Genomic DNA, 27,191 nt, shown 5'->3' on the forward strand with positions numbered 1-27,191 from the left:
CCAGATCACACCTAAGGTAATAAAGGGACCAGCCACAGACAACCGGGGAGCAAACAATACAAGGGTGATACAGAGCATGAAAGGGCAGAAACGAGAATACACGTATGTGGAGAACCCTGAAGCTGTTCAGCGTACAGAAGGGAGGATGTGATCTGACTTTCCAAATATCTGAGTTGAAGAAAATGAATCAGTAATAATAGACTTCAATAACCATTCCTTTTACCATCCCCGGAAATGGTAAAACTAGAGCAAATGATGACAACTTCAGATTCACAAGGAAGTGAGCCCCTCATCCCTGAATGTAGCCAAATCTAAGGCTGGATTCAGCTCCACCAGGAAAGTTAAGGAGGAGATTCCTGAATGAAGGAGATCCCTGAATATGACAGGGGAAAGAAGATGATCTTTAATTGTGTTTTATGATTCAGCCATAATCCCAATAGCCCATTCCGTTTTTTTTCACAGCCAGTTTTATATACTCCCAGCTATGTTATTTTAATGGTGAACCATATTTCACTGGAGGGAAGGGCATTTGTAGTCCATTAATTTGTATAAAACAGGAGTTAAAAAAAAACAATAGGAAGCTGAATTTAGATCATGTGTAAACTTCCAACATTTTCCAGAGCAATATCTGGCTATAAGACGTTGCATAGTGAATACCATGTCCCTGAGGAACAGCTTTTTTTCCACGGACAAAGTGGTGAATTAACACATTTATCACGGCTAAATTAATCTGTGCTCTAAACTTTGCCTGCTTTATATTTTCAATCGAGACAAGATTTTTCTATACCACGGTGTCACAACACCACCTGCAATGAACGTCAATTTGAGGAGAGTGCAGTGTGTCACCCAGAAGCTCATGTGACAATTCCCCTTAAGTTTCCTTGCTTACATTTACACTAAACAAGAGGAAAAAGGGGGAGGTGTATTTCCACAAATGAGTACTGTTGTGCTTATTAATATATTTTTCAACAAATAGTTTTTTAATATTAATATCTGCCAGGTGTAAGGCACTATCTAAGAACACTCCTGGGATGGCATCGTACCCCCATAATGTTATAAAGGTTGATACTATTTTTATTTACAGATAAAATGAAGTTCACAGAGGTTAAACAACTTATCCAATGTCACCTGACAAGCTAGTGGTGGGTCCGTATAGAAGTCCTGCAGTGTGACCCCAAACCAGAACTGTGCAGTGGTTATAGGGGTCATACAGACTGCACAGCAAGCTGTAGGGTGGACAGGACACTGTCCCTAGACTATAGTCTTCACAGTAAAGAGATAACTGAACAGTTTCACTATAAGCCACTGTGTGGCCTACTAGTACAGAAATGAAGGCTGCAGGAGAAAGCAACCAAAACTATTTGGAGAACGGACAGCGGGACCTCTAAATTGGTAAATAGAAAAGCACTGTTGACCTGGGAGTGAGGAAGTTACTTGAGATGAATGAGACAGATGGACAGAGTGATGCGCACTTTGAAAACGTCAACAAGAAGATAGAAAATGTAGTGGTGACCTGAGTCAGGAAATAAATACTGAGAATTTCTATTTTGGTTTGGAGCAGCCTTGAGTGTGCATTTCTGTCGTGCAAACAAAAAGAGTCAGTGGAGAAAGAGAAATAAAAGACAAGATAACTCTAGCAATGAAGCAAGATCTCTAAGAGTGAGAGAGGCGGTCCCTGAGTGAACAAGGGGAAATGACACCTGGGCAGGGAAGGAGCCCCTCACATGGCGGTACACCCACATGGCACACAAAGCAGCTGCTTTATTTAACAGGGCACCCTTGAGTCTTCCGTGCTGTTCTCTGTTCCTTGTCTCTGTCATTGCTCCTCCAAAGGTGGAGGCCAAATTTTTACATTTCTTTGTGTCTCCCTTCATATTAACCCAGCATGGACACATGTGAGCTAGTCCTTTACCCCAGTGGATTGAGGAGGAATCAGGGAGAAGGAGAAAGAAACACCTTCCCAGTCCAGTTGGGGGCACCTCACAGATGAGAAACAGAATTCAAGTGTCTTCACCTCTTATGGGAGAAGCTGCCCCCGATGCAACTGAAAAATACACGAAGAATGCATGAAGCCATCTACCAGGCCAAGACTGTGGGGTAGACAGCCACATTATAAAGAATCCTATGAAAAGAGGCTCAAGAAGGAATCTGCAGTGCTGGGGCTGTGGCTCAGTGGTAAAGCGTTTGCCTAGCACACGTGAGGCCCTGCGTTCGATCCCCAGCACCATGTCATAAATAAAAATAAAGTTATTAGGTCCATCTACAACTAAAAATATTAAAAAAAAAGATTATCTCCTTCTGCCCTCATAGTAAATAAATGCAAGTAAGGTTGATACAACGCCGGTACCAAGGAATATTAGAAGGTCGTTTAAATAACACATTTTAAATTAATCCATGAAATATTTTTAGAAGTTCTTTGGTTCTTCAAATTAGAAGAAAACATTTTAATAAAATTGATATATTTTCATAACCTGCATGCTTATTTTTATAATCGACTCAGTATCTAATCTGAAAATAGTATTCAGAAGCACATGTACATTCAGCTTTTTCTAGAATTATGGATTTCGGCTTATAGGCTTCGAAGCGTTCAACTTTACAGATAAGAAAACTGAGGTTCAGAGAAGTGGTTTCTCTCAACACATGCATGTTTACTAATGATGGCAGATGTAAAACCCAGTTTTCCTACCTCGCTGTCCAATATTCTTTCATGAAACAAACCTAAAATTGAAACTGACCCGTGAGGTTGTTCTGTCTGAATGTAATCAGGACTCTCTGCTGACACTCTTCAGCTTTCTGCACTTCTATTGTCTCCCCTGATTTCCCGATAGATTCACCCAAAAAAAAAAAAAAACCCTGTGGTCAACACTGCTACTTACCAACCAATATCCACTTTCCCTTCCTTTCTACTAGAGAATCTCTGTTTGTTTGTTTTTATGAGAAGCATTATGTCAAATGGAAAACTTGATTTCCCAAGGCTCCAGAGGCCTGACAGTAAGATAAATGACAGAGTCCTAGAGAAGGATACCCCCTCCAGAATAATAAAGGGAGAGTCTTCTGAGGAGAAGTATTTGGCCTTTTATCCCTCTTTCCCCAGTTTCTTTCTGCTTGGAATCTGAACTGGATGTCTGGAGATACAGCAGCCATTTTGCAACCATAAGAAGAGAAGCGAGGAAGAAAGCAGGGTGGAGGGTGGGGGTGTGGTCCCTGGTGGTACTGTGGAGATCTATTAGTCTGGACACCTGCCTGAGATAAATAAAATTACTATTTGGTTATGCCATGGTTGTGGTTTCTGCTACTTAAAACCTTAGCTAAATGCCTAAGCTAATATCTTAATAAGGACTGACATATTCCTAACATTTCAATTCACTGACTCAAAACTTTTCAGTAGTGGTCTCAAGCAGGAGAGCACTAAAAAAAACATGAACTCTTCAGCTTGGCACCCAATATTCTTTACAATGGATTCTTGAGTCGCATACCTCCCAAACACCCTGCATAGCAGCAAAACAGAACCCCCTGCCGACTGGCTCACCTCAAAACCCTGCAGTCTTGTCAAGGCCCACTCACACATCACCTCCCTCCCCGGTGGTCTTAAGGGATCCCTCCCCCGACCAGATCTAGCCCTCTCTCCAATTCCCAAAGCACTTCTGCGGTCCCTCTCCTGGGCCCCTTCATGACAGGCACTGTACTTGCTCTCCTGGACCAGAGGCACGGTGAGGTCAGGGACCTTGTCATACTGCATGGGAACCCTCCCCCAACTCCAATTAATCACAGATGATTAATAATCACTTCTTAAACTGAATTACTAGACACATCCCCCTCCCCATGCATCTCTGACTGATCCAGAAAGCGTCCACACCAGCGCTCTAATGACTTAGGTGGAGCATGTGTGGTAGCAGAGCCACTTCAGCCTGCCTATTGTTTTGACACCAGCACAAGTGATAATGGGCTGTGACTCCGTGTGTCAAAGCGCTCACTCAAGACTCGACAGCCTCTGCTGCTTGTCACAAGCCCCAGTCTGCGAAATACTTTCCTCTTGAAACACCGTGTGTCTTCTGCCTAAGAAAGCCCTGTAACTGGTCCTTCCTCTCCCTGGATCACAAACAAAGCCACATGGCTGCAGCAGGAGCAGGTCTGGCTACAGAGACCCTCGGCATGGGCATGCTCGCTGTCCCTGCAGGATCAACCCTGGCATGTGTACAGAGACAGGGGCCTGGAGAAGCAGCACTGCCTTCTGATCAAGTAAAGGCAGGATCACCAGCCATGCTCAGGAAGCCGTGGGTTCAGATCTTCAAAAGTGGGTATGGCAAAAGGGGGACATATTTACAGAGGAGAGCAACAGTGACGAGGGATTTAAACAACATAGAAAAAAAATCACTCAGAAAGAAAGCCGGAGATGCACACATATCAAAAAGGAGCTGAAGCAAGAAACACAGGGGGCAACGCATGCCTCCTATATATGACTGTGAGCCCCGCAGGAAAGCGTTCTCTTCAGTAAGAGAATGGTTTTGAGTCTGCCATTTGCCCAGCAGCCATGGTCTCAAATAACTGTTTCAAATAACTGAAACATAGGGGCTGGGGTGCAGTTCAGTGGTAGAGCACATGCGCATTAGCATGTACAGGCCCTGGGTTCAACCCATAGGACCAGAGGGGGAAAAAAAGTAAATGAAACAAAGTGAAGATATATACAATCAATTAAAATACTAAGTCATATATATTACTATAAATCTCTCAGAAAAGTTGCAGTCATTAGCCATAGAAATAATTTAAAGTACTATACATAATTGTTTTAATTCACTAGCTACCAGGTATGATATGATCTAAAACAGTATGGCTGCAACAGGCATCTAATATCAATACTTTATGCTGGTTAAAAATAACTGAGAACACATGAAAAAAACATGTATGGACATCTAAACTGCGTTGGAATGCTGTAGGTAAATGATTTAATTTGATGGGAAGGTAAACACCACACTCATCAGAAGTTTGATCACTCTCCCAGTGAGGAGGTGCTCGCTGGGTGATCCACAGCCCATCACCTCTCTAGCACCTCCCACGCAGGTCCTCTGTGGTCAGCCAACCTTCAGGATTAGAAGCTGGACCTGGGGCACCTGCACTGTGTCCTTCCCCTCTTGGCCTGAAGCTGATTCTGCTTCCCAAGCCCTCTGAGGGCAGCCTCCAGGCCCAGCAAGCTGTCCTCCTCTGCAGGTCTGCCCCTGCCCCACACCCCCTACCGACCTGCAGCATCAACAGCCCTCACTGCAAAAGGCCCCAGGACAGAGAGGAGGCTATCGAATGCACAGGCCTGGGCAGGAGCAAGCACTCAGGAGAGTAAAAATAGACCCACCAGACCCAGGAGGGGGTGTGTACCACAACTTGGCAGAAGTCACATTATAATATTTGGCAGAAGGAACATTATATTCTATTTTAGTGTGTTTTAGTTATTTCTATATAGGTGTGCCTCTATTATACCAAAGTGGGTTATTTTGTCTAAGATCTAGTGGATTAAACTTTATGGGAAACTGAATGCATTTTAAAAATACACAATTCTAAAAACACTGCTTTACGTACAATTCTATGAATGGATAATTATCAAATAGAAGACTATCCACTAATAATTATATTTGACTTTGAGGTACACCATGCAATTTTTGATACAGATTTACCTTCATAATTATACTTTTTCTTTGAGTATTATTAGCTTTCAGTTGGTAATTCTAATATTAAAATAAACACACAGCAAAACACAGTGGGACCACACATCTACTAGTTGGCAGGAGAGAGTTCTTCAAATGCTGTTTTCCCCCAGAGGTAAATTATGTTTAATTTTTTATTTAGAATAGAATATTACTCAAAAATAGAAGGAGATAGAGTTTAAATACTAAGGGAGGGACGGGAAACAATGATAATAGAAGACTGGAGAGATGAGGGAAGTTAGTTAATAAATCATAATTAAATTAAAACTGTTACTTGGGAGTTCATTGTCACTTAATTTCTTACAGTTCTGCCTACAAGCTAATTGCTTATGTAATAATGTTACTGAATATAGCCTAACATGGCCTACAGTCATCTTTATTTAGTTGGGTTCTTTAGTCCAAAAATATCAACTTTTAAAAAAAAAAATTTAAGTCATGATCATTTAATTCTGGAAAAAGTGCCCCCCAACAACAAGATTTACCATGAAACTAGCACCTATAAAATCCTCCAGGAGAAAGAATGAAAAGGAGGAGCCAGGACTCAAAGGTGACAAGTTCAGTTCTCATTACATTCAAATTTTCCAGGATGCAAATACCTACTGACACCAAGTCCCCAGAGGAACTCATTTACATGGCTCTTTTTCAGGGCATGCCTTCTGCTCCACACAGCCCCGGATTTGTTCGAGGCGGTCCCACCAGTGGAACTGCTTGAGAAGAAGCAATACGAGCAAGCATTGCAGGTGGCTCTGCTCTGGTCAGCTTCCAGATGATTTGGGGAGGAAGCTTCATTGCACTGTCATCCCATATAAAATACATCAAGCAGAGAGAAGAGAAAATGTAGTATATAGAACACTCGATCCACAAAAAGAAAACATATCTCTCCGAAGTTGATACAGAGCCACGGAATAGGATACTGTCAAACTGAAAGACATAAGAGGGTCTATGCTTCCTATCCCTTCAGGAAACCAAAAAGATGAAGAAAATAATACTGAAATTTCATGCTCCATATCTCAGAATGAGGAGCCACATGAACGGAAGCTACTAAAAACAAAAGAAATTAGCAGATGACATCTGCCCTCTGCACTGTAAAGTAGTAATGATAAGAGTAACCCACAGTGGCTGACATCATCCAGTCCTTCCCTGAGTCCAGGGTGATGGACAGCACTTCACATGGGCCGCTGCATTTACCCTCTTTGACCACTCTATGAGGAGGGAACTACCATCCCTACCCCTGTTTTCTAGAGATGGAAACCAGAGAAGAGAGTCACAGAACCCAGAAAAGATGGCACCAAGATTTAAATCCTACCAATCAGTCTCCAGGATCCACACACCTAACCACCTCACTGTCCTCAATCGGAGCACTGGGGTAGAATACACAGAACTGGAGCCCTGAGCCCTGTCATGCTGCATTTGCTTTCAGACAATCTTACTATTGAACAGTCTAAGCTACCATGATAGTTGTTCATCAGGAACAGCGCTTAGCAATTCCTTAGGAGAAAGCAACTAGCAAACCAGTTTGCTTTTTAAACACTTATATTCACTGTATTAGAAATTTAGTTGTTGAAAAAAAAATAAATTTAGTTGTTGTTGGTTTTTCTCTTTTTAAACCAACACACAATGGTGAAATTTCATCAGCAACCTTTACTTTCAAATCTTAACCTGGTTTACTTCTACAATTTTCTACAACACTACGTGGTTGTCTGAGTTGTTTAATAAATCTTAACATTTAAATTGGACAGCCACTTTCAGCCAACTTTTTGTAACACATAATAGAAAAAATGTATCTAAAAAGAAAACACGACATGAAGCATCTAATCCAAGTCCCGGTCATGCTGAATGATGACCTCCGTCTCTGAATTCATTACACTGGAATTTGATGCAAAATAGACCAAGATCTGCAGTGGGGAGTTCCTTTTTTAACTCTTTGACCCAAAGATCTGGTCTCGGCTCCTACTCCCACCCACTCATCACAAATCAAATGTCATGGATCATCTAGGGGACCAGATGAACAAGTTGGGGGTTCAGAGAACATGCCGTTGCTGCACAGCAAAACCAATGCCTGATCAAGCACCACAGACAGAAACCCGTGCATCAACCCTCTCCCGCAGGAGACGGGCTCCTGTTTCCCCGGAATCATTAGTAGTACACACAGAACTATTTTGGTTCCACACATCTCAAAGCCCTTTTAAAATTCAGGATAAACAAATGACTGTGGCAGCTTGGGGACACAAGTCCTTTGAGAAGTGCTTCAACTTGCAAGATCTAAAATTTGAGTTTTCACCTTCTACCACCACAGAGACCTGGAACACATGCTGTTTTCAGTCCAGCAGAAAGAAAAAGGATTCTTACTCCGTCTTACTAGGAAAGTATGACCCTCCAGAAAAAACGAACACATACGTTCCAGAAATTGATCAAAATCACTAAGAGATGCTTTTCCAAACAACACCCTCAAAGCCCTAAAAATGGCCCATTCACCCCACAGAATAAAACAATGTCTGAGAAGTAGGTTGATGCTAATGAAGGTCAATTAGAAAGATGTATCTGCATGCCAGGACTCTAGAAGTTCAACCTGGTTTTGCTTGACAGTGTGTTTTTTAAAAAAAATTTTAGCCTGGGTTATAAATCACCCCAGGATGTCCATGCAAAAGCAGCGCCACCTGGAAACGGTTTGTGTCATATTGTAACAGACTCAGCTGCTTCATCCCCACAAACGGCACTTGTAATGAAAACACGGCCATATATCTTGATTTGTCAGAGAACAAATCAGTTTTATCTGTTCATTTTGTGGTTTAGTGTCATAGGTATTTTAGAAAACATAATTTATAATTCCTCATGCAATTATATATGAAATTAAATCATCTCACTTTTCCAGAAGCATCGAAATATTTCAGATTAAGTAGAATGCATTTGTAATGTCTTTGAATTTCTCTTCCTCTCTTCCTTCCTCCCAATCTACCCACTAGAGAAAATAAATAAATAAATGAAGGGATAAGAGGAAGAAATATTTAACATCTTAATGAATGACAGCACAAGCCATAGTGGGATCTTTGTTTTATATTCTTCATGGAAACCCACTATCACAGCAGTGGTTGATTGTGCCATAGGAAGGCGGGAGTGTGGATAGCAAATCCTGTCCAGCAAAGAATATCTGGGTTTGAAAATTTGGATACCATCCCCCTCATTTATTTGCTGTGTGCTCAAGGGTAAGTTATTTAACCTTTCTGTCTCAGTTTACTCAGCTATAAGATGGAGATAACTATACTCACGCCACACAAGATTTATGATCATTTAATAAATTAAGATATGTGACACACTTAGAACAGTGCTTACACAGTAAGCTCTGTATCTGCTAGCATTATAATTAGCAAAAATACCCACACCATTATTTTTCTTTTTTTAAGGACTAAACAGACAGGAAAACCTAGTGAGCCCATGTCTTACTGGATACTTCTGAGGCTTTCCAATGGGAGAGAAGAGAAAAATACCCTCTAGGTGGGTACTTGTTTGTATGATAAATTGGTTATTTTAGTGAACCTCAAGACAATGTAGCCAGGACTCATTATTTAGAATTAAAGGGCCCCTCAGTGCCCTGGAAAAACATGCCACCCCCACCAACTGTTTTAATCCTCCTGGTTACAACACAGTCCCAATATTTTAAATTTACCTGGTTAAACTGTATCTGCCAAGAAATTCAAACAACTTTGTGATCATATCATTAGTCTTAATAGGAAATTCTCCCTTCATCAGTTAGCTAGAAAAGTGAGTGCTGATCTTAACTTCATTAGTATATTAGTATCCAAACAGGAGCATTTAAAGATGTGTAGGGGTTACATTTTTTGAAAAGGGACACAGTAGGAAATTATAACAGTAAGTTACATATATATCTCTGGTAGCATACTTATGATAAAATGCTGGTTTCATAATTAAAAGTCTTCTTTCCCATGAATCGGTATCTTTGGTTATATGAAAACATTTAAATAGATAATTTGAGTCATAAGTGCTGTTCAATTCTTGCTACATCTATTAAGAAACTCTACCTTGAAAACAAACACTTCTCTCCATCGGGGATCACCAGCATACTCACATTCAGGAAGACAATGTTCCCTAGCTCCAAGGACAGGCCTCAGTGTAGGTTTAATGAGTCCAGAAAAATACACAGAAGGGAGACAATGTGATCAGAGCCAATGATGCTGCTGGGAAAAGGTCTGGGTAGCTGGCCAAGTACCCTGGAATTCTAACTAGGCCCATCTCACACCTGCTAACACACAGGGAGAACAGTGGGAAGAAACTGGGTCAGTCTTAGAAATACACACAAGATAGATGTCCATCTCTTCTCCATGCCCAGTAGGGCCTCAGGTCTGTAAGAAACAAACCACAAAAATGGATTACAACCCATTGCCCCAGCAACCATGGGGGCATTCATGATTTGTTTGACAAATTCCCTACCTTCAATAGTGGGCTGTCCTCAATCAACTCAAACACAAGGAAAACCCCATCCAGAGTTTCCCCCAATGACTCTTTTCTAAAATCTCCATCCTACTACATACAGCAAAAACCAGAGGCTAACAAATAGACAAACTGTCATCAGTTATTAATTCCTGGGCCAAGGGACATCTTAACACAGGACTGTCATTGTGAAACTAGTAAGCACTCAGTAACTAACCCACACAATGCTGTATATGTGCTTTTTAAAGAGGAAAAAGACCAAAATGTGGGTAAGAACAAGGCTATTGCAAAAACAAAATATGAAATCAATTAACTAAAGTTAAGTGGAAATCTATGAATGAGAGAAATTTCAAAATTCCATGAAGAATCATGTGACATTATATGATTTTGGTGACAAAATTTCTTTTCCAAATTAGAAAGGAAAAAAATTAGGAAGGAAGGAGTGTTTTTTTTTTAAATTTAATATTACAAAATGCTCTCTATGGCTAAGACATTTTACAGTCTAACATGAATGACAAAATAGACTTAGAGTTAGAATATGATGGTATAATACCAAGATTGAGAGTTGTATCAATGGACAGCTTTAAGTATAAAGGCTCTACCCAAAAGGCAATAGGACTATTGAAGCATTTATAAGTGTTTCAATAAATGTGCTTTTTTTTTTTTTTTTTAACCAAATGAGTTTCTTGATGGAATCTGTATGGCTTCTTCTTTTTTTGAATCAATTTTTTTTTTTTTAAAGAGAGAGAGGGGAGAGAGAGAGAGAGAGAGAGAGAGAGAGAGAGAGAGAGAATTTTTTAATATTTATTTTTCAGTTTTTGGTGGACACAACATCTTATTTTATTTTTATGTTGTGCTGAGGATTGAACTCAGTTCCCTGTGCATTCCAGGAGAGCGCGTTACTGCTTTGAGCCACATTTCCAGCCTGTGTATGGCATCTTCTTAAAGCACAAAAAATCCGAAGTACAAAGTCTTCAGCAAATGACTCCACCTTGCATTTAAAACCTATGCATTGGATTTTCTGTCTGCAATGTGATAGAGGGAAAGCTTGGTGGTGATTGTGGGAGGTGGAGAGTGAGCTCAGCTGACTGGTCACATGTGGACACCATGTTTAGTTTCCTAGATGCCAGTAAGATTGCACATGTCTGTGGTGAGTGTTTAAAATCCAATGCTTGAGGGGCTGGGGATGTGGCTCAAGCGGTAGCGCGCTCACCTGGCATGCGTGCGGCCAGGTTCGATCCTCAGCACCACATGCAAACAAAGATGTTGTGTCCGCCGAGAACTAAAAAATAATAAATATTAAAAATTCTCTCTCTCTCTCTCTCTCTCCCCTCTCTCACTCTCTCTTAAAAAAAAAAATCCAATGCTTGAAATGCGATGGTTTTTTGATAGCAGCTGAGGAGGGTCTTCACTCAAGGCTCTAGAGCATGTGCCATTTGCTTGCTCAAAAGCAGTAACTGGCAAAATTATTTTGTGTTAAGTGAGAAAACACAAAGGTTTTCCTTCTGCCTCTCTTTGGTTTGAGGAAATATCATTCAGGACAGAAAAGCAAATCTGCGCTGCTATTTTACAAGCTCATTACTCAGGTTAGAAAAGATCCCTGCAGGCTGTATGCAAATCAGCCAGCATGAGGGTCCCCTCAGCCTCAGCTCACACTAGGTGGAGAAATGCTGCCGACATATTCCTTCTGTCAATTTTATAAATGGAAGAAAGGGATGCTGGAACGCTCATAGCACATTTCCAACCTCTGCCCTCAATGATTTGGCCCCACAGCCAAACAACACCCCAGATAAAAGCCTGCCATCATGGGAGCCCCATTAAAAGAGCAATCTGTTCCTGATTCAACACTCCAACCAGTTTTGTCAACTTCTGTGGTTCTTGAGAATATATGCTTCAGAGCCACAGTAATAAATAAAATTCAAGATGTCTTATTTTATTATTATGGATACAGGGATCCTTAAGGGAGTAGGGAGACTTCAATTAAAGAAGGCCTGTTTTAGATCATGTGCAATGGAGGATATATCAGAATTATTTGGAAAGAAAACACTTTATTAATTTCTTTAATCTTTTGAACACTATTGGAAGATAGTTAAGAGGAAAACTACAAAGAAACTTAGAGATCACATCTTGATTCTCTGATTTTCTAATATACTGTCATTTCAGCTCATTCATTTAATAAATATTTATTAAATTACTCTTTCGTACCAGGTATCATTCTATGTGTTGGGGACCCAGGAATGAACCAGATACAAAATGTCCCTGCCCTCAAGGTATATATTCTTGTATGTTAGAAAGATAGAGAATAGAGAATAACTCAATGTATGTTGGATAGGAGATAACATGTTAGGTAAGAGACCCTGTTCATTCCATCTTGTCTAGAACTAGGGCTTTGGCAGATTTAGGGTTCAAGAGAGTAGCTGCTTAACCAGAAAAGAAATCAAAAGTTTTGAATGGATTTTGACAGTTAAAAACAAGGCAATATCAGTGCTTAAAAGGTTAAGTTTCAGTTTTCTGAAAAATTTACCCATGTGGACTAACTCATGTTCAGAATAAGGTAAATGTAACTTTGTTAGAATTAGTTTATATTAAACCAGAGCCTAGTTTTTTTTTTGGGGGGGAGGATAGAGGGAAACATGATGAAATAAGCCAATTGCAAAAGATATATAAACAGGATTCCACCTATATGTGGTGTCTAAAATAACCAAACTTCTAAAGTCATAAAGTAGGAAGGTGGTTGCCAGAGACTGGAAGAAGGCAGAAAAGGGGATGTGTTCAATGGTTCAAGAGTTTAGTTTTGCAAGATCAAAATATTCTAGAGATCTGTTGCATGATAAATGAGTATACAGTTAATATTTCTGAACTTTTCACTCAAAAAATGATTAAGATGTTGAATATTATCTCATGCATTTTTTAACCATTGTGGTAAAAAAAAAATATAACCATAAGCCAGTATGTTGAAAACTACTGTCTTAGTTTGCTCAAAAAAATATCATATACTGGGCTGGGGTTGTGGTTCAGTGACAGAGCGCTTGCCTTGCACATGTGAGGCACTGGGTTCAATCCTCAGCACCACATAAAAATAAATAAGCCAGGGGCTGGGGTTGTGGCCCAGTGGTTGAGCACTTGCCTTGCATGCATGAGGCACTGGGTTCTATCCTCAGCACCACATAACCAACCCAGCAAACTAATAAAATAAAGATATTGTGTCCATCTACAACTAAAAAATATTTTTTTAAAAAAATAATTAAATAAATAAACAAGCAAAATAAAGATTTTTTAAAATACCATATACTGGTAGCTTATAAACAATAAAAACTCATTTCTCATAGTTCTGGAGACCGGCAGTCCAACATTGAAGCAGCAGCAGATTTGGTGCCTGGTGAGAGTCCACTTCCAGCTTCACAGCACCTTCTCCCTGTGTCGCTGCGTGGTGGAGAGGTGGGGGAGAGTACTGGGACTTCTTTTAATCCGTTCCTAAGGGCTCCACTAGGACCTCAGGATCTGCCAAGGAGTCTGCCTCCTAATGACACCTGCCAGTCCATTTTGTGCTGATACAGCAGAATACCACGAACTGGGTGATTTATGAAAGAAAGGAAGGAAGGAAGAAATGAATGAATGAATTTATTTCTCATAGTTCCGAAGGATGGGAAGTCCAGTAACAAGGTGCTAGGAAATGGTGACGGCTCTCTTAGAGCATCTTCACATGGTGAGAGAGTGCACAGGAGAGAACTGGCCCCTCCCATGATAACTAACCCACTCCCATGATAATCCATCCATGAAGTGAAGTCCTCATGACCTCATTGTTTCTTAAATGTTCCACCTCTTAATATTATTACAATAGCAATCAAACCTCAACATGAGCTTTGGAGGGGATACTCAAACCATAGTGTCATCACATTCAAACCAAAGCAGATCACATGAATTTTGAAGGACACAAATATTTAATCCATGGCACCTTTTATCCCACAAAGGAAGCATATCTAGAAGGTAGAAGGAAATTCCAAAAGTGAAAAGTAAAACACAAATAATCCAATTGGAAAGTGGGCAAAAAGCCACAAATAGACAACTTACCAAAGGGGATACATGGATATGTATCATGTTTATTTGGTGACAAATAAGCATATGGAAAGGCGTTATTAGCATTCCTAACCCCCCAAAAAATTAAGATAAAAATTCCAATGAGATAAAATCACACACCTATCAGAATAGTCAAAGTAAAAAAAAAAACACCTTGATTATGAGTACAAATATGGATTTTAAAGATGATTCTGGGAGCTGAGCATGTGGTTCAGTGGTACAGCTCTTGCCTAGCATGTGCAAGGCCCTGGTTCAACCCTGGGTTCATCCCCCTAAACCATACGCACCAAATAAAGTGGTGATGCTGGTGAGAAACCAGAAGGAAGTGTAGGTGACGGTAGAGAAAGTTTCTTTCATCTTACAGAATGTATATCCCATTGTAGGTAAAATGTTAAGAGAAATATGGAGACTATAGTGTTTATGTTGAAAATTCAGAAGTAAATGTGGAGCGTGTTATGGGAAGAAGATCCTTGAGATGCAAAGAACATGTGGCCTGTAGCTAAGTGGGAAGCACAACTTTGAAGCAGTGAACTTGATATCTAGCTGAGGAGATTTCTAAGCAAAGTGTTGAAGGTATGGCCTGGTTTCTTCTTACTGCAAGGAGATGTTAAACACAAAAGACCAGCACTTGATGATTTGGGAATTGCGTGGCCTCGTCAGATTATAAAGAGTGCTAAAATTGGTAAAACTGCTGCTGGAAAAGTGTGACAGATGGATCCACTAAACCTTCTTAGAAGAGTCAGAAAAATATATATGATTATCAGGAAAACATGTGTCGGGAACTCTTTCACCTAATAACATGGGTTTTCTGACATTCATGGAAGACCTACAAGGTTTGGGGGATGGTTGAATCAGTAGAAACTGTTAGCTTGACCTGAAGGGACAGAGAAGGACAAAGTGAAAGAGGGGGCCGTCAGATTCCTGAAATTCTATAAGCAGGAAGTGAACTAATAAACTACTCAGTTATAAATATCTGATGCCCTTCAGAAGAAAGGAAGAATGACCCTGGGTGAAGTCATGAGCACAAAGGTAAATGCTGGAGGTGGAGGAGCAGAGATCTGCTGAACTGCCCTGGGTACACTGGCCAACTGAACCCTTGGCCCATGTGCTGCTTTAAGACACAGAGGATTGTTCTCAGGCTTTGAACACAAAAGAAATTTGCCTTGCTGTATTACTAACTTGCATGGCACCAATAATCTATTCTTTCCATCTTCTCCCTTTTGGAATTGGAATGTCTATCATATACCTATTCCATCATTGTATTTGGGAAACAGATAAATTGTTCTCTAGTTTCACAGGTTAAAAGATGGAGAAAAATTTTGCCCTGTAGGGATCATACCCAGAAATTCACCTATATCTGATTTAGATTATGGGATCTGGGACTTTTTAACTGGTTATATAGATGAGAGTTGAGATTTGGGGGGGTTTTAGGATAATATATATATATATATATATATATATATATATATATATATATACACACACACACACACATATATACATATATATGTATATATATATATATATGATAGACATGAATTTGGAAGGCCATGGGTTGAATGGTGGCCTCCCAAAAGACATGTCTATGTCCTGGTCCTAGGAACCTGCAATAGTGGCTCTATTGAGTAAAAGGTTCTTTGCAGAGGTAATTAAATTAACATTCTGACTAGAAGAGTCTAATAAAATTCTTCCCCAGAACTTTGGCAGAACGGCAGCCTTGTTAATACCTTGATTTTGGATATCTGGCCTCCAGAAATGTAATAGAATAAATAGAATAAAGGCTAGAATAAAGGCTCCCAGTTTATGATCATTTGTTATGGAAATGCTAAGAAAACTAATACAGAGACCAAGAAAGAGCAAAACAATCAAGCAAAGTCCTGGGGTATCTCTTCCAGTTATTTACTGTAGCAAAACAACCCCAAAACAATGGCTGAAGACCATAGCAATGATCTATTTGGCTCACAGATTTGGGTGACTTAGCCAGACAGACTTCACTCAGGCGCTCTCTTGTAGTTGTAATCAAGTACCTGCCTGGCACCAGGACTGGTAAGACCCTGCAGCTAAGGACTGGAACAGCCAGACCCCTTCGTCATATTTCTCCCTCTATGTGTACCCACATAATCTCCTTACGGTGAATTCTGTTTTAGAAATCTTACCAAAGAGAGGCCCAGCCACAAGGGATGGGCAGCACAGAGATTCCACCTTTTAACAGAAAGTATGAATGAACTTGAAGACAGTACCATTGTCTCAGAACTTCAGGGAGATGATAACGTTTGCCCTAGATCATGACATTTATATCACAGAAACCCTCTGTCCTCCTTATTGTCAAGTACTGCCCAAAGAAGATAAGCTCTCAGATACTTTCAATTCTTCAAGGAAACTTGGGTATGGCGGCCTGAATGTAGGCTTTTGAGAAATACAAGAGAGGCCTGTTCCAATAAAAAAAAAAAAAAAAAAAAAAAAAAAACAACCTTGGGGGGCGGGCAGGAATGGATATCCAGGGGATGTGGGCAGAGCCTTCACATTATGGGCTGCATGGTGTGAAGTCTGTGTGGAAGTGTAATTCACAGTACTGGTGCTACTTCAAAGTATTGGGGAAAGTCGGGATTACACAAATAAGTGGCACTGGGAAAATCTATTATTACTTAGGGGGGGTAACTAAGACCCATATCTCTCATCACACAGAAATATAATTTTCAGAATAAAGAGCTAACTTTAAAAAACATCAAACTGGGACAAGCACAGCTGTGATAATTAAGTCCTTTCCAAGCAAAATACAAACCCAGAGGCAATAAGGGAACAAACTGACACATTACATAAGGATTTAAATGTAGGTGTAACAAAGGACAAGAAGAACAACTAGATAGAAATAAGGCAGGGCTGGGGTTGTAGCTCAAGAGCACTTGCCTAGCACAGTTTGAGACTGGGTTCAATTCTCCGTACCAAGTAAACAATAAATAAATAGAATAAATGTATTGTGTCCATCTACAACAACAACAAAAAACCCAAAAATAGAGCAAAAAAAATTTTTATGGGAAACTGAAAAATATCAGATATTAAGAACTTGTGTTCCTTCAAAACCACAAGAAAATGAAAAATAACCAAATAGAAAAATGCACAAAGAATATGAAATATTGGTTTACAGAAGGTCTACCAATTCCAGTGAATATAGAGTCGCTCAACCTAAAGAGTAATGATTAATGGGAAATAAAGCTCATGGAAGTATCATTTAAGCTCCATTAAATTGGCCAAAAAAATTTTCTTTTTTTCAAAGTTCACGTCAGACGGGTCGTAACAAGGTGTAGAGGGTGGCACATCTCACACAATAGCGTGCACACCCAATCATCACCCTTATGAACCGAAGGCGCCAAAAATATATTTTTAAAAACAGATAATATCCATCATGAACTCGAGCATGGAAACATTTTCAAACATTTGAAATTGAGAAATTTTGGAGAGAATATGGCAGCACTTACCAAAATCAGTAGCGTTTTCTGGCTAAACATTCACCTAAAGGAAGGCAGTCAGAAGTACTCTGCAGGGCACAGAAAGGTGAGTGCACTGGAACACTGATATTTACGGCAGCACGGTTTGCAGGAGGGAAAACTAGAACTATCTGAGACGCCTCCAACGTCTCTGCGAACTCACACCACAGCCTCCGACCAGGCCCGCAACGCAGTGAGCGCGGTTATGCCAGAGTCGAGGGTTGGTAGAGATTTCTGGGGTTTTTCAAAAATGAGGATGCATTCCCGAAAGACTCAGGTAGTTGAGAAGTGGAGAATTATGCGGCGACCTCTCTGTGTGGCACCCACTGCAGGCTCACACGGAGGCAGAAACCGGTCCGCCCTCCGTCCGCCCACGCCCGGGCAAGCTCCTCCCCCTCCAGGCCCCTCCCCTCCAGCAGGAGGCCCTTCTCCCTCCGCCCCCGCCCCACCCCTCCCTTTCGCTCCCGCAGGCCTCCTTCGGCTCAGTGCGCCGGCGCCAGGAGGTGCTGGGCACCAAGACGTCACTAGGCCGCGCCGCGCGCTCTTTGACGTCCCGGTGACCCGCCTTCCGGAAGGAAGCTCCGAGGCCGACCACGGCAACCGCCGCCGAGCAGTGGGTCCTGGTGGAGATGGTGCAGGCTCTCTACGAGGTGGGCTCCGAGGGCCGGGAGGCCCACGAACACCCCGGCCCTGGGGAGGGTGGCGCGGTGCGTGTGGACTTGCGGTCGGAGGCCTCGGCTGGGCCGACCCGGTCCCGCCCGACTCGGCGTTCCTGGCTGAGAGGACTCTGGAGCTCCCCGTCCCGGCGGCCGAGCGTGGGCTGTGGGCAGGGACCCGCCGGGCCCGGACGGAAGGTTTTGATTTGAGCCGCAGTTTTCCGGCTCCTAGGGGCGCGGGAAAGGAGCAGGGGGCCGAGGGAAACGGCGGGCCCGGGAAAACCAGAGTGGGACGGAGGGGTGACCGGTGTGGGCGCGAGTGCCGTGGGCCAGCGCGGTCCGGGGCCGGGGAAGGAGGCGCCGGAGAAGGCGGAGCGCCCGCTCGGAAGAGCCCTGTGAGACTGGAGCCTGTCTTGACGGGGACAGGGCGGGGTGGGTGAGAAAAGAGGCTGCTGACTGAGGACTCAGGCCGATCAGCTCGATTGTCATCCCATGGTCCGTCTCGTCGACTTAGGTCTCTTAATAGATGTTAGGTAGAGAATGAGTTCCTCAAGGGCTGGCTGTTTGCGATGTGGAGATCATATGAAAGATGAGAATACTCGTTTCAGAGAATGTCCACTGAACAACTGGACGCTCTGCTGGGTCTCTCGGGTCTGTTCAGGGCAGTGGTCACTAAGCACATGGAGCTCTGAACATTTCTTGAGGAGGAAAAGAAGTGGCATTTGTGAATTTTATTAATTCACTAGACTGATAGTTTCTCATTTAGAGTGATTTCTTTGTGGGATGGACTCTCTACCTGCTAAATTCTAGTCCTTGAGAAAACTAAAAGGATATTTAGACTTGTTACTGAATAAATTACGTTTCAGGGAGAATCAGCAATTTTTTAAAATTGTCTTGAAGAGACCAGTTCTTGTGGCCGGTTGCTTTGTCCTTTGTAATATTGGGGGAGGCTTCTATGGTATATCTAAAAAGAGAGTGTGAGTGTGTATATAGAGTGTATGTAGTTTTAAAATTATTTGTGCCGTGACTTCAAAGTTTATATGTGAATTTGCCAGCAGTTTTCCAGTCTCCAATTTCTGGTGTATTCATTTTTAAAATTGTATTGAATCATTGTCACTCAGTCTAATGCTTGAAAGTAATTTAGCTTACGATTCTAAATACTTTTTTGAAATGATTTTTCCAATAACAACGTGTTAGAGTACAGAACCCCATAACTAACCAATTGAGGATGTAATTAATATCTGAAATCTTCCACAGGAAAGTCAGCCTGGACTGAAAACATACAGTTAAGCAGAAGAACAGAGAGAGATTGTGGCAACTGGTTTCCACATCACTCTGTTAGCTTCTCTTGGAGTAGATTGATGGAGGTGATAGAAGGGTTATTAAACTGAAATATTTTGTTAGTCATTTCCTACCAGTAAAAATTGAAATTAACATGAAGGATCTGATAGTTTATACTGTTGTAAATATTGGGATTCTGTGTCAGATTTTTAAAATTTCATTTTCAGTCCTAAAGAGATTTGAAAAGCTGAAGCTTTCTATTTCACTTTTATGTTTTTCTTCTAGGCCCCTGCTTATCATCTTATTTTGGAAGGAATTCTGATACTCTGGATAATCAGACTTCTTTTCTCTAAAACTTACAAATTACAAGAACGATCTGATCTTACAGTCAAGGTAAGAAATTAAACATGTTTTGTTTTGTTATGATTGTAATTGCTACATCTCTCTCAAAAGGAATTGTGGTGCCTCAGCTCTACAGGATATGTTAAAATATCTTCTGAAACGTAAGGAAATTAAGACGAATGAAATGTCACCATAGGCAAAATATTGGGAAAGTTTGGGATAAAGTCAGTATCCAAAGTTATATTCCTGTATTTGCTGGGAGAAAGCAGTAGTCTGAAAAACTATTGTATTTTATAATAGTTTTAAAGATTATGAGTTCCTTGAGAAAAGCTAAACTATTTCTGAACCCTGGGAAAGTTCTCCCTGAGGACTTTACAAAGGACATTTGGAGTTAGAATCCTACCTACCCCCATCTAAAATGGAATCTTGATGTGTTGTGTATGGTAAGGGAGAAAAAAAAAAATCCTGACCATAGAAATGAAATTTTCTTAAATATCATTCATCCATAGAACCTTTAGCTTGTGATAAGGAAGGAGTTAAGGACAAAGTACATAAAATTTAGAAATGATTCTGTTTTCATTCTAGCCACAATAGTTATGTAGGTTATCTCTAATAGTGAATTCATTATGAATTTCCATTACAACCTATAGTTTGGTAGGGGAGAGTTTGTTTGTTTTTTGATATTGGTGATTGTACCCAGGGGTATTTAACCATTGAGCCACATCCCTAGCCCTTTTTACTGTTTTATTTGAGGCAGAATCTCACTAAGTTACTAAGGGCCTCACTAAGTTGCTAAGGCTGGTCTTGGACTTACAGTCCTTCTGCCTCAGCCTCCAGAGTCACTAGGATTACAGGTGTGCACCACTGTGCCTGGCTACACCTGTAGCTTAGAGATTGCTGAAGACTGTGTGAAATGACAGTGCTGAGTTGTAACCCTTTTCTCCTGTAGGAAAAGGAAGAATTGATCGAAGAATGGCAACCGGAACCTCTTGTTTCTCCTGTTTCAAAAGACCATCCTGCTCTCAACTATAACATTGTTTCAGGGTAAATTGGTTTTGCTATTTGAAGAACTTGAACTTGTTTTCTCTGGTTATGTTTGCCAAAGTGCGTACTTTTTCAATAGATTCGTCTCTAGGTACCCATAGTTTTCCTTTGTATCATGAGTAGCATCTTTTTCCTATTCCTTTTCTTTTCTTTTTTTTTTTAATTATTTTTTGTTCTGATTTGTTATATATGACAGCAGAATCCATTACAATTTATATTATACATATAGAGCACAAATTTTCATATCTCTGGTTGTATACAAACTATATTCACACCATTCATGTCTTCAAACATGTACTTAGGGTAATGATATCCATCTCATTCCATCATCTTTTCTACTCCCATGCCCCCCCCCCCCTTTGCTCTATCTAGAATTTGTCTGATCCTCCCATGCTCCCTTGCCTCCAACCCCATTATGAATCAGCATCTTTATATCAGAGAAAACATTCAGCATTTGGTTTTTGGGGATTGGCTAACCTCACTTAGCATTATATTCTCCAGTTCTATCCATTTACCTGCAAATGCTGTGATTTTATTTTCTATTAATACTTAGTAGTACTCCATTGTATATATATATACCACATTTTCTTTATCCATTCATCTACTGAAGGGCATCTAGGTTTCACAGTTTAGCTATTGTAAATTGTGCTGCTATAAACATTGATATGGCTGTGTCCCTATAGTATGCTGTTTTTAATATTCAGTGCCATTCTGACTGGAGTGAGATGAAATCTTAAGATAGTTTTGATTTTCTTAATGCATTAGCTAACACTTAATATTCAGAGCTGAAAGAGTGCCTTTGTGTCCTGTACCTCTATTCAAATGAGCATGACTTCTCATAACTAGTCATTCATGTACATAATTTAAATTTTTTTTAATGAGGAAAACTGCAATCTACCATCCTACCTCACTCCAGATTTCTACTTTCTAGAAGGAATCACTTTCTATTTAGCTTTTTTCCCTTGTATTTACCTCTTTTTCCAAGGAACTTGCTTATGCTGTTATTTCATGTTTTGTTTTTTCTTTCATTCCCATGTTGTTATAGCCTCTAATTGTGAGAGAGAGAGAGAATGGCTTTATAAAAACAGATTGGTCCCCAAGCCTGTAGGAGCTCTTTTCCAGCCTTTGTGTGGATGAGAAAAAGGCAGCCTTCCTCTAGCAGGTGCGATAGTCAGCTATGGGCCTTGGCTGTGGTGCTGTTCTCTAGGCGCCCTTAGCAGGACATCTGCTGCTCAGCTAACAGCAGCCACACGCCCCACCTCTCTGGCAGAGTTTAGTTATAAGGTGTCCTTCAATTTTTTAATGTCTACAATCGAATGACTACGGTAATATCATTCATTAATTAGGCCAGTGTTATGTGACTGCATTTTCTTTTCCTACACTTCTGTTTTCCCTGGTGTCAGTCATTTTTCTTTGCTCATTTGTTTGGTTCTTTGTATTGTCTCTTCAGTTTCCTCTAGGTGTATAAATCTCCGTTCGGGATTTTCACACACATTAGTTATCTCTTGGGTTTATTTCCTTTTTTTCTTCCCAGAGTACTCTTACTCTGCTCCAGTCCTGATTGGTTGTTAAATGCAGCTGCTGCACACAGTGGCCTGGAATCTCAGGTCACCATTCTCTCAGGACTTACTTTCTTTCTCCTGCATTGTCTATTTGCTCTGTCTTGGTTTTCTCTCTTATATTAGTAGAATATAAATAGATTCCTGGGAAAGATCGATGTAGTATGAACTTTATATATTTTTAAGTTGCTTTTTATTTTGACTTTTCACATTGTACTGATTATTTTATCATTTTTTAGTGATTTGTTGAAACACCTCAATTTTTGTGATCCTTAGTATCCCTTCTTTTTTAGTATGCAGAATATTATGTAAATTGTTTGCAAAAACTACAAGAAAAAAAATTGAAGGATTTTTTTGTTGTTTATTGGTAAATTGTGTATTGCTTTTCAATTTTTTCAGTAACTATATTCAGTACTGACTTGACACAAAAATAAATAAATATTTTATCTTGATTTTATTCCTTTAAATAACAGCTTTATTTTGAAATAACTATGTAACATAAAATTTTTTATTTTGAAGTTTACATAATTAAGTGGTTTGGGAGGATAGTTGGTCTCTTTTGTTTGTTGGTTGTTTGTTTTGGTACTGGGAATTGAACCCAGGGGTACTCTACCATTGAGCTGTATCCTCAGCCCTTCTTATTATTTTTTTGCTTTGAGACAGAATCTTTCTAAGTTGCCCATGCTGACCTCAAACTTGTGATCCACCTACCTCAGCCTCCTGGGAGTAGCAGGGATTACCTGGCTCAATTAGGTGGTTTTTGTTTGTTTGTTTGTTTTTTTAACTTCATTCTTATTTATCTATGTGTGGTGATGAGGATGGGATCCAGGGCCTTGCACATGCAAGGCAAGCACTCTACTGCTGAGCCATAACTCCAGCCCCTGAATTAGGTGTTTTTTAATATATTAAAAGTTGTATAACCTTTAATTATATAATTAATATATTAAGAGTTATATAACTCTCACCACTTTCTAATTCCAGAACATTTTCATCACTTCCAAAAAAATATCCCAAACCTATTAGCAGTCGTGCTGCATTCCTTCCTATTCCTCTCCATATACCCAATCCTGGCAATCATTAATCCACTTGTATTATTTACCTATTCTGGATATTTCATATAAAATAAATCATACAATATGTAACATTTGGTGTCTTGCTCATTTTACTTGTGATCATCCTATTGTAGCATATATTAGTCATTTTTATGACTAATTACTGTTCCCTCATATGAATATATCACTTTATATATTCATCAGTATTGTGCTTTTAGTAGTGTGGCATTTTGACAATGTTAATTCCGCCTATCCAAGAACATGAGATATCTTTCCATCTTTTAAGGTCTTCAATTTCTTTAGTGGTCTGTAGCTTTCGTTGTAGAGGTCTTTCACCTCTTTTGTTCGAATGATTCCCAAGTATTTTTTTTTAATGAGGCTATTGTGAATAAGATTGTTTATTCCTAATTTCCCTTTCAGTTGATTCATCACTGGTGTATAGGAACGCAACTGATTTATTGGTGTTAATTTTGTATCATGTTCTTTTGCTGAATTTGTTTAGGAGTTGTCAAAAGTTTTCTGGTGGAGTTTTTTGGGTCTTCTAAATATAGGATCTTCTTGTCAGCAAGTAAGAATAGTTTGAGCTCTTGTTTTCATACTCATATCCCTTTTATTTCATTCTTTTACCTAATTGCTCTGACTAGAGATTTGAAGACTGTTGAATAGAAGTGGTGAAAGAAAACATCCTCGTCTTGTTCCTGTTTTAGAGGGAATGCTTTCCGTTTTCTCTATTTAGAATGATGTTGGCCTTGAGTTTGTCATATATAGTTCTTGCAGTGTTGAGGTATGATCCTTTCATTCCTATTTTTTCTAGTGTTTTAATCATGAATAGATGCTGTGTTTTCTTAAATACTTTTTCTGCATCTATTGAGATAATTATGTGCCTCTTGACTTTGAGTCTGTTGATGTGATGAATTATATTTATTGATTTCTGTGTGTTGAACCAACCTTGCATCCAAGGGAAAAACCCCACCTGGTCATGGTGCATTATTGTTTTAGTATATTTTTGTATGTGATTTACAGCTTTTTATTAAGAACTTTTATGTCTGCATTTATCAGGAATATTGGTCTGAAGTTTTCTTTCCATGATGTGTCTGATTTTGGTATCAAGGGTAATACATCGTCATAGAATGAGTTTGGAAGGATTCCCTCTTTTTCTATTTCATGGAGTAATTTGTAGGATTGGTGTTAGTTCTTCTTTTAAAGGTCTGATAGAACTTGGCTGAGAATATTTTTGGTCCTGGTCCTTTCTTTGTTGGTAGGCTTTTGATGGTGTCTTCAGTTTCATTACTTGAAATTGATCTGTTTATATGTTCTATGTCCTCCTGATTTAATTTGGGTAGGACATGTATCTCTAGGAGTTTATTGATGTCTTCAAGATTTTCTATTTTATTGGAATGTAAATTTTCGAAGTAGTTTTGAATTGTTTGTAATTCAGTAGTGTCTGTTGTGATATTTCTTTTTCATCATGAATTTTAGTAATTTGAGTTTTTTCTCTCTTTCTCTTCATTAGCTTGGCTAAGGGTTTATCAATTTTATTTATTTTTTTCAAAGAACGAACTTTTTGTTTCATTGGTTATTTAAATTGTTTTTTGTTTATTTCTATTTCATTGATTTCTGCTCTGATTTTAATTATTTCCTGTCTTTGACTGCTTTTGGTGTTGATTTGTTCTTCTCCTAGGGCTTCGGGGTGTAATATTAGATTATTTATTTGATGACTTTCTGTTCTTTTAATAAATAAGCTCAATGCAATGAACTTTCCTCTTAGAACTAATTTTATAGTATCTTAGAGATTTTGATGTTATGTCGCTATTCTTATTTACCTCTAAGAATTTTTTTTATTTAATCCTTGATCTTATCTCCAGGTGTTGAAGTAGCTTCTATTTTTTATTATATTATTGATTTCTAATTTCTTTCTATTATGATCTGATAGAATGCAAGGTATTAAGAGTTTCTTTGTGGCCTAAGATATGGTCTGTTTTAGAGAAGGATATTTGTTGCTGTTGAGAAGAAAGTATATTCAGGCATGATGGATGAAATATTCTGTGTCTTTTAAGTCTAAATGATTTATTGTATTTTTTAGTTCCTCACCTTCTTTATTTAGTTTTTGTATGGAGATTCTATCTGGTGATGAGAGAAGCATGTTAAAATCACCCAGTATTATTCTGTTGTGATCTGTTTGATTCTTGAAATTGAGAAGGGTTTGTTTGATATATGTAGGTGCTCCACTGTTTGGGGCAAAAATATGTACAGTTGTTATGTCTTGATATATAATTCCTTAAACAGTATGAAATGATGTTCTTGATCCATTCTGATTAACTTCTGTTTAAAGATCACTTTCCTGATAATTAGGATAAAAAGCCTTGCTTATTTAGATGATGCATGTGCATGATGTTTATCTTAAATTTGTGGATGTCTTTGCCTATGAGCTGAGTCTCTTTGAGACAGCATGTGGTTAGGTCTTGTTTTTAATTCAGTCTGCCAGTCTATCTTTTGATTGATGAGTTTAGACCATTTACAGTCAACATTATTATTATTTTTAAATTAAAAATAAAAATATTAAAAATAAAACTGAAATATACTAATCAAACATCTTAATAGTGATCAATGAAAAATAACTGGCTTCCAAAATGCTAGAAGTGAGGAGAAAAAAATGAATATGTATAGGTCTCCATGAGCCATTCAGGTCACAATTAAACAGAAAAGAAAAAAGAAATTTTAAATCTTGATCAAAAGTTAAAGAATTGCTTCCTTTGGAGTTCATATATTTCTCACCTTCCCTTCTCAGCAGTGTTAGTGTCTGGAGTGTGATGCCTGCTTCGCCCTCAGGGTGGGGTTGCTAGTATATAAGAGGAAATCCCATAGACAGAATCCTGGAGGGGGAGTTTAGGCTTAGGAAGTCTCTAGGTTGTTGTTGAGTGGTGACTGATATGAAGATTTTAAATCTGTGTACCACTAGGGCCCTGCATTTGCTGGTCCACACTGGAAGACTAGACCCGGGGAATCTCCCCTGGGTTCTCCTGGTGCAGTGGAGAAGCTAATTCTTAAGTCCACTCCATCACCTGCAGACTCCACATTTCCTCATGTCTTCAGTCCCCAAACTCAGTCTCTCACATCCCACCCCTACCTTTTCGAATTCCTGGCCAGGTGCTAGTTTCCACGATCAGTATTCTCCACTGTAAACCCCTCTCCACATTTGATTTTCTTCTGGTCAGTTAGGCACACTCTGAGTTGTGCAGTGGGTTACCAGGCTTGTATTTCAGGCTAAACTCAGGTTTGCCAGGAATTAACCTTTCCAGCTGCTAAGCTCCGCAACTTCAAAATGGTTCCTTTCCTATCTTCCACAGGCTGCTGGGAGAGAGGTGGTTTCTTTACTGCACAATGATGTTGTTCAGCAGCCTTTTGGTTTAGTCAGGCAATGTATTTGATCTCTGATCTCTCCATACTCAGACACACCTCAGGCATCCTAAAAACGTGGTTTCCTTTATTCCCTTTTCTTTCCATGTTGCTTATGGAGGTGTCTCCAGCTGTTGCAGCTGTGGTGGCACTGGGGATT

General features: G+C 39.7%; 1 protein-coding gene across 1 annotated transcript in view; it reads left to right on the top strand.

The window, feature by feature from the left end:
- Positions 1-18,306: 18,306 nt before the first annotated feature.
- LOC308650209 (serine palmitoyltransferase 1-like) overlaps positions 18,307-27,191 on the top strand; it is a 43,295-nt gene continuing 34,410 nt past the window's right edge. The window contains exons 1-3 of the mRNA XM_081296214.1: positions 18,307-18,351; positions 19,924-20,031; positions 20,930-21,024. Coding sequence (XP_081152340.1) covers positions 18,331-18,351; positions 19,924-20,031; positions 20,930-21,024 — 224 coding nt within the window. The 5' untranslated portion in view covers positions 18,307-18,330. The remainder of the gene's footprint in view (positions 18,352-19,923; positions 20,032-20,929; positions 21,025-27,191) is intronic.

The sequence above is a fragment of the Spermophilus citellus genome (genome assembly GCF_964194105.1).
Source record: "Spermophilus citellus genome assembly, chromosome: 5".
NCBI lineage: Eukaryota > Metazoa > Chordata > Mammalia > Rodentia > Sciuridae > Spermophilus > Spermophilus citellus.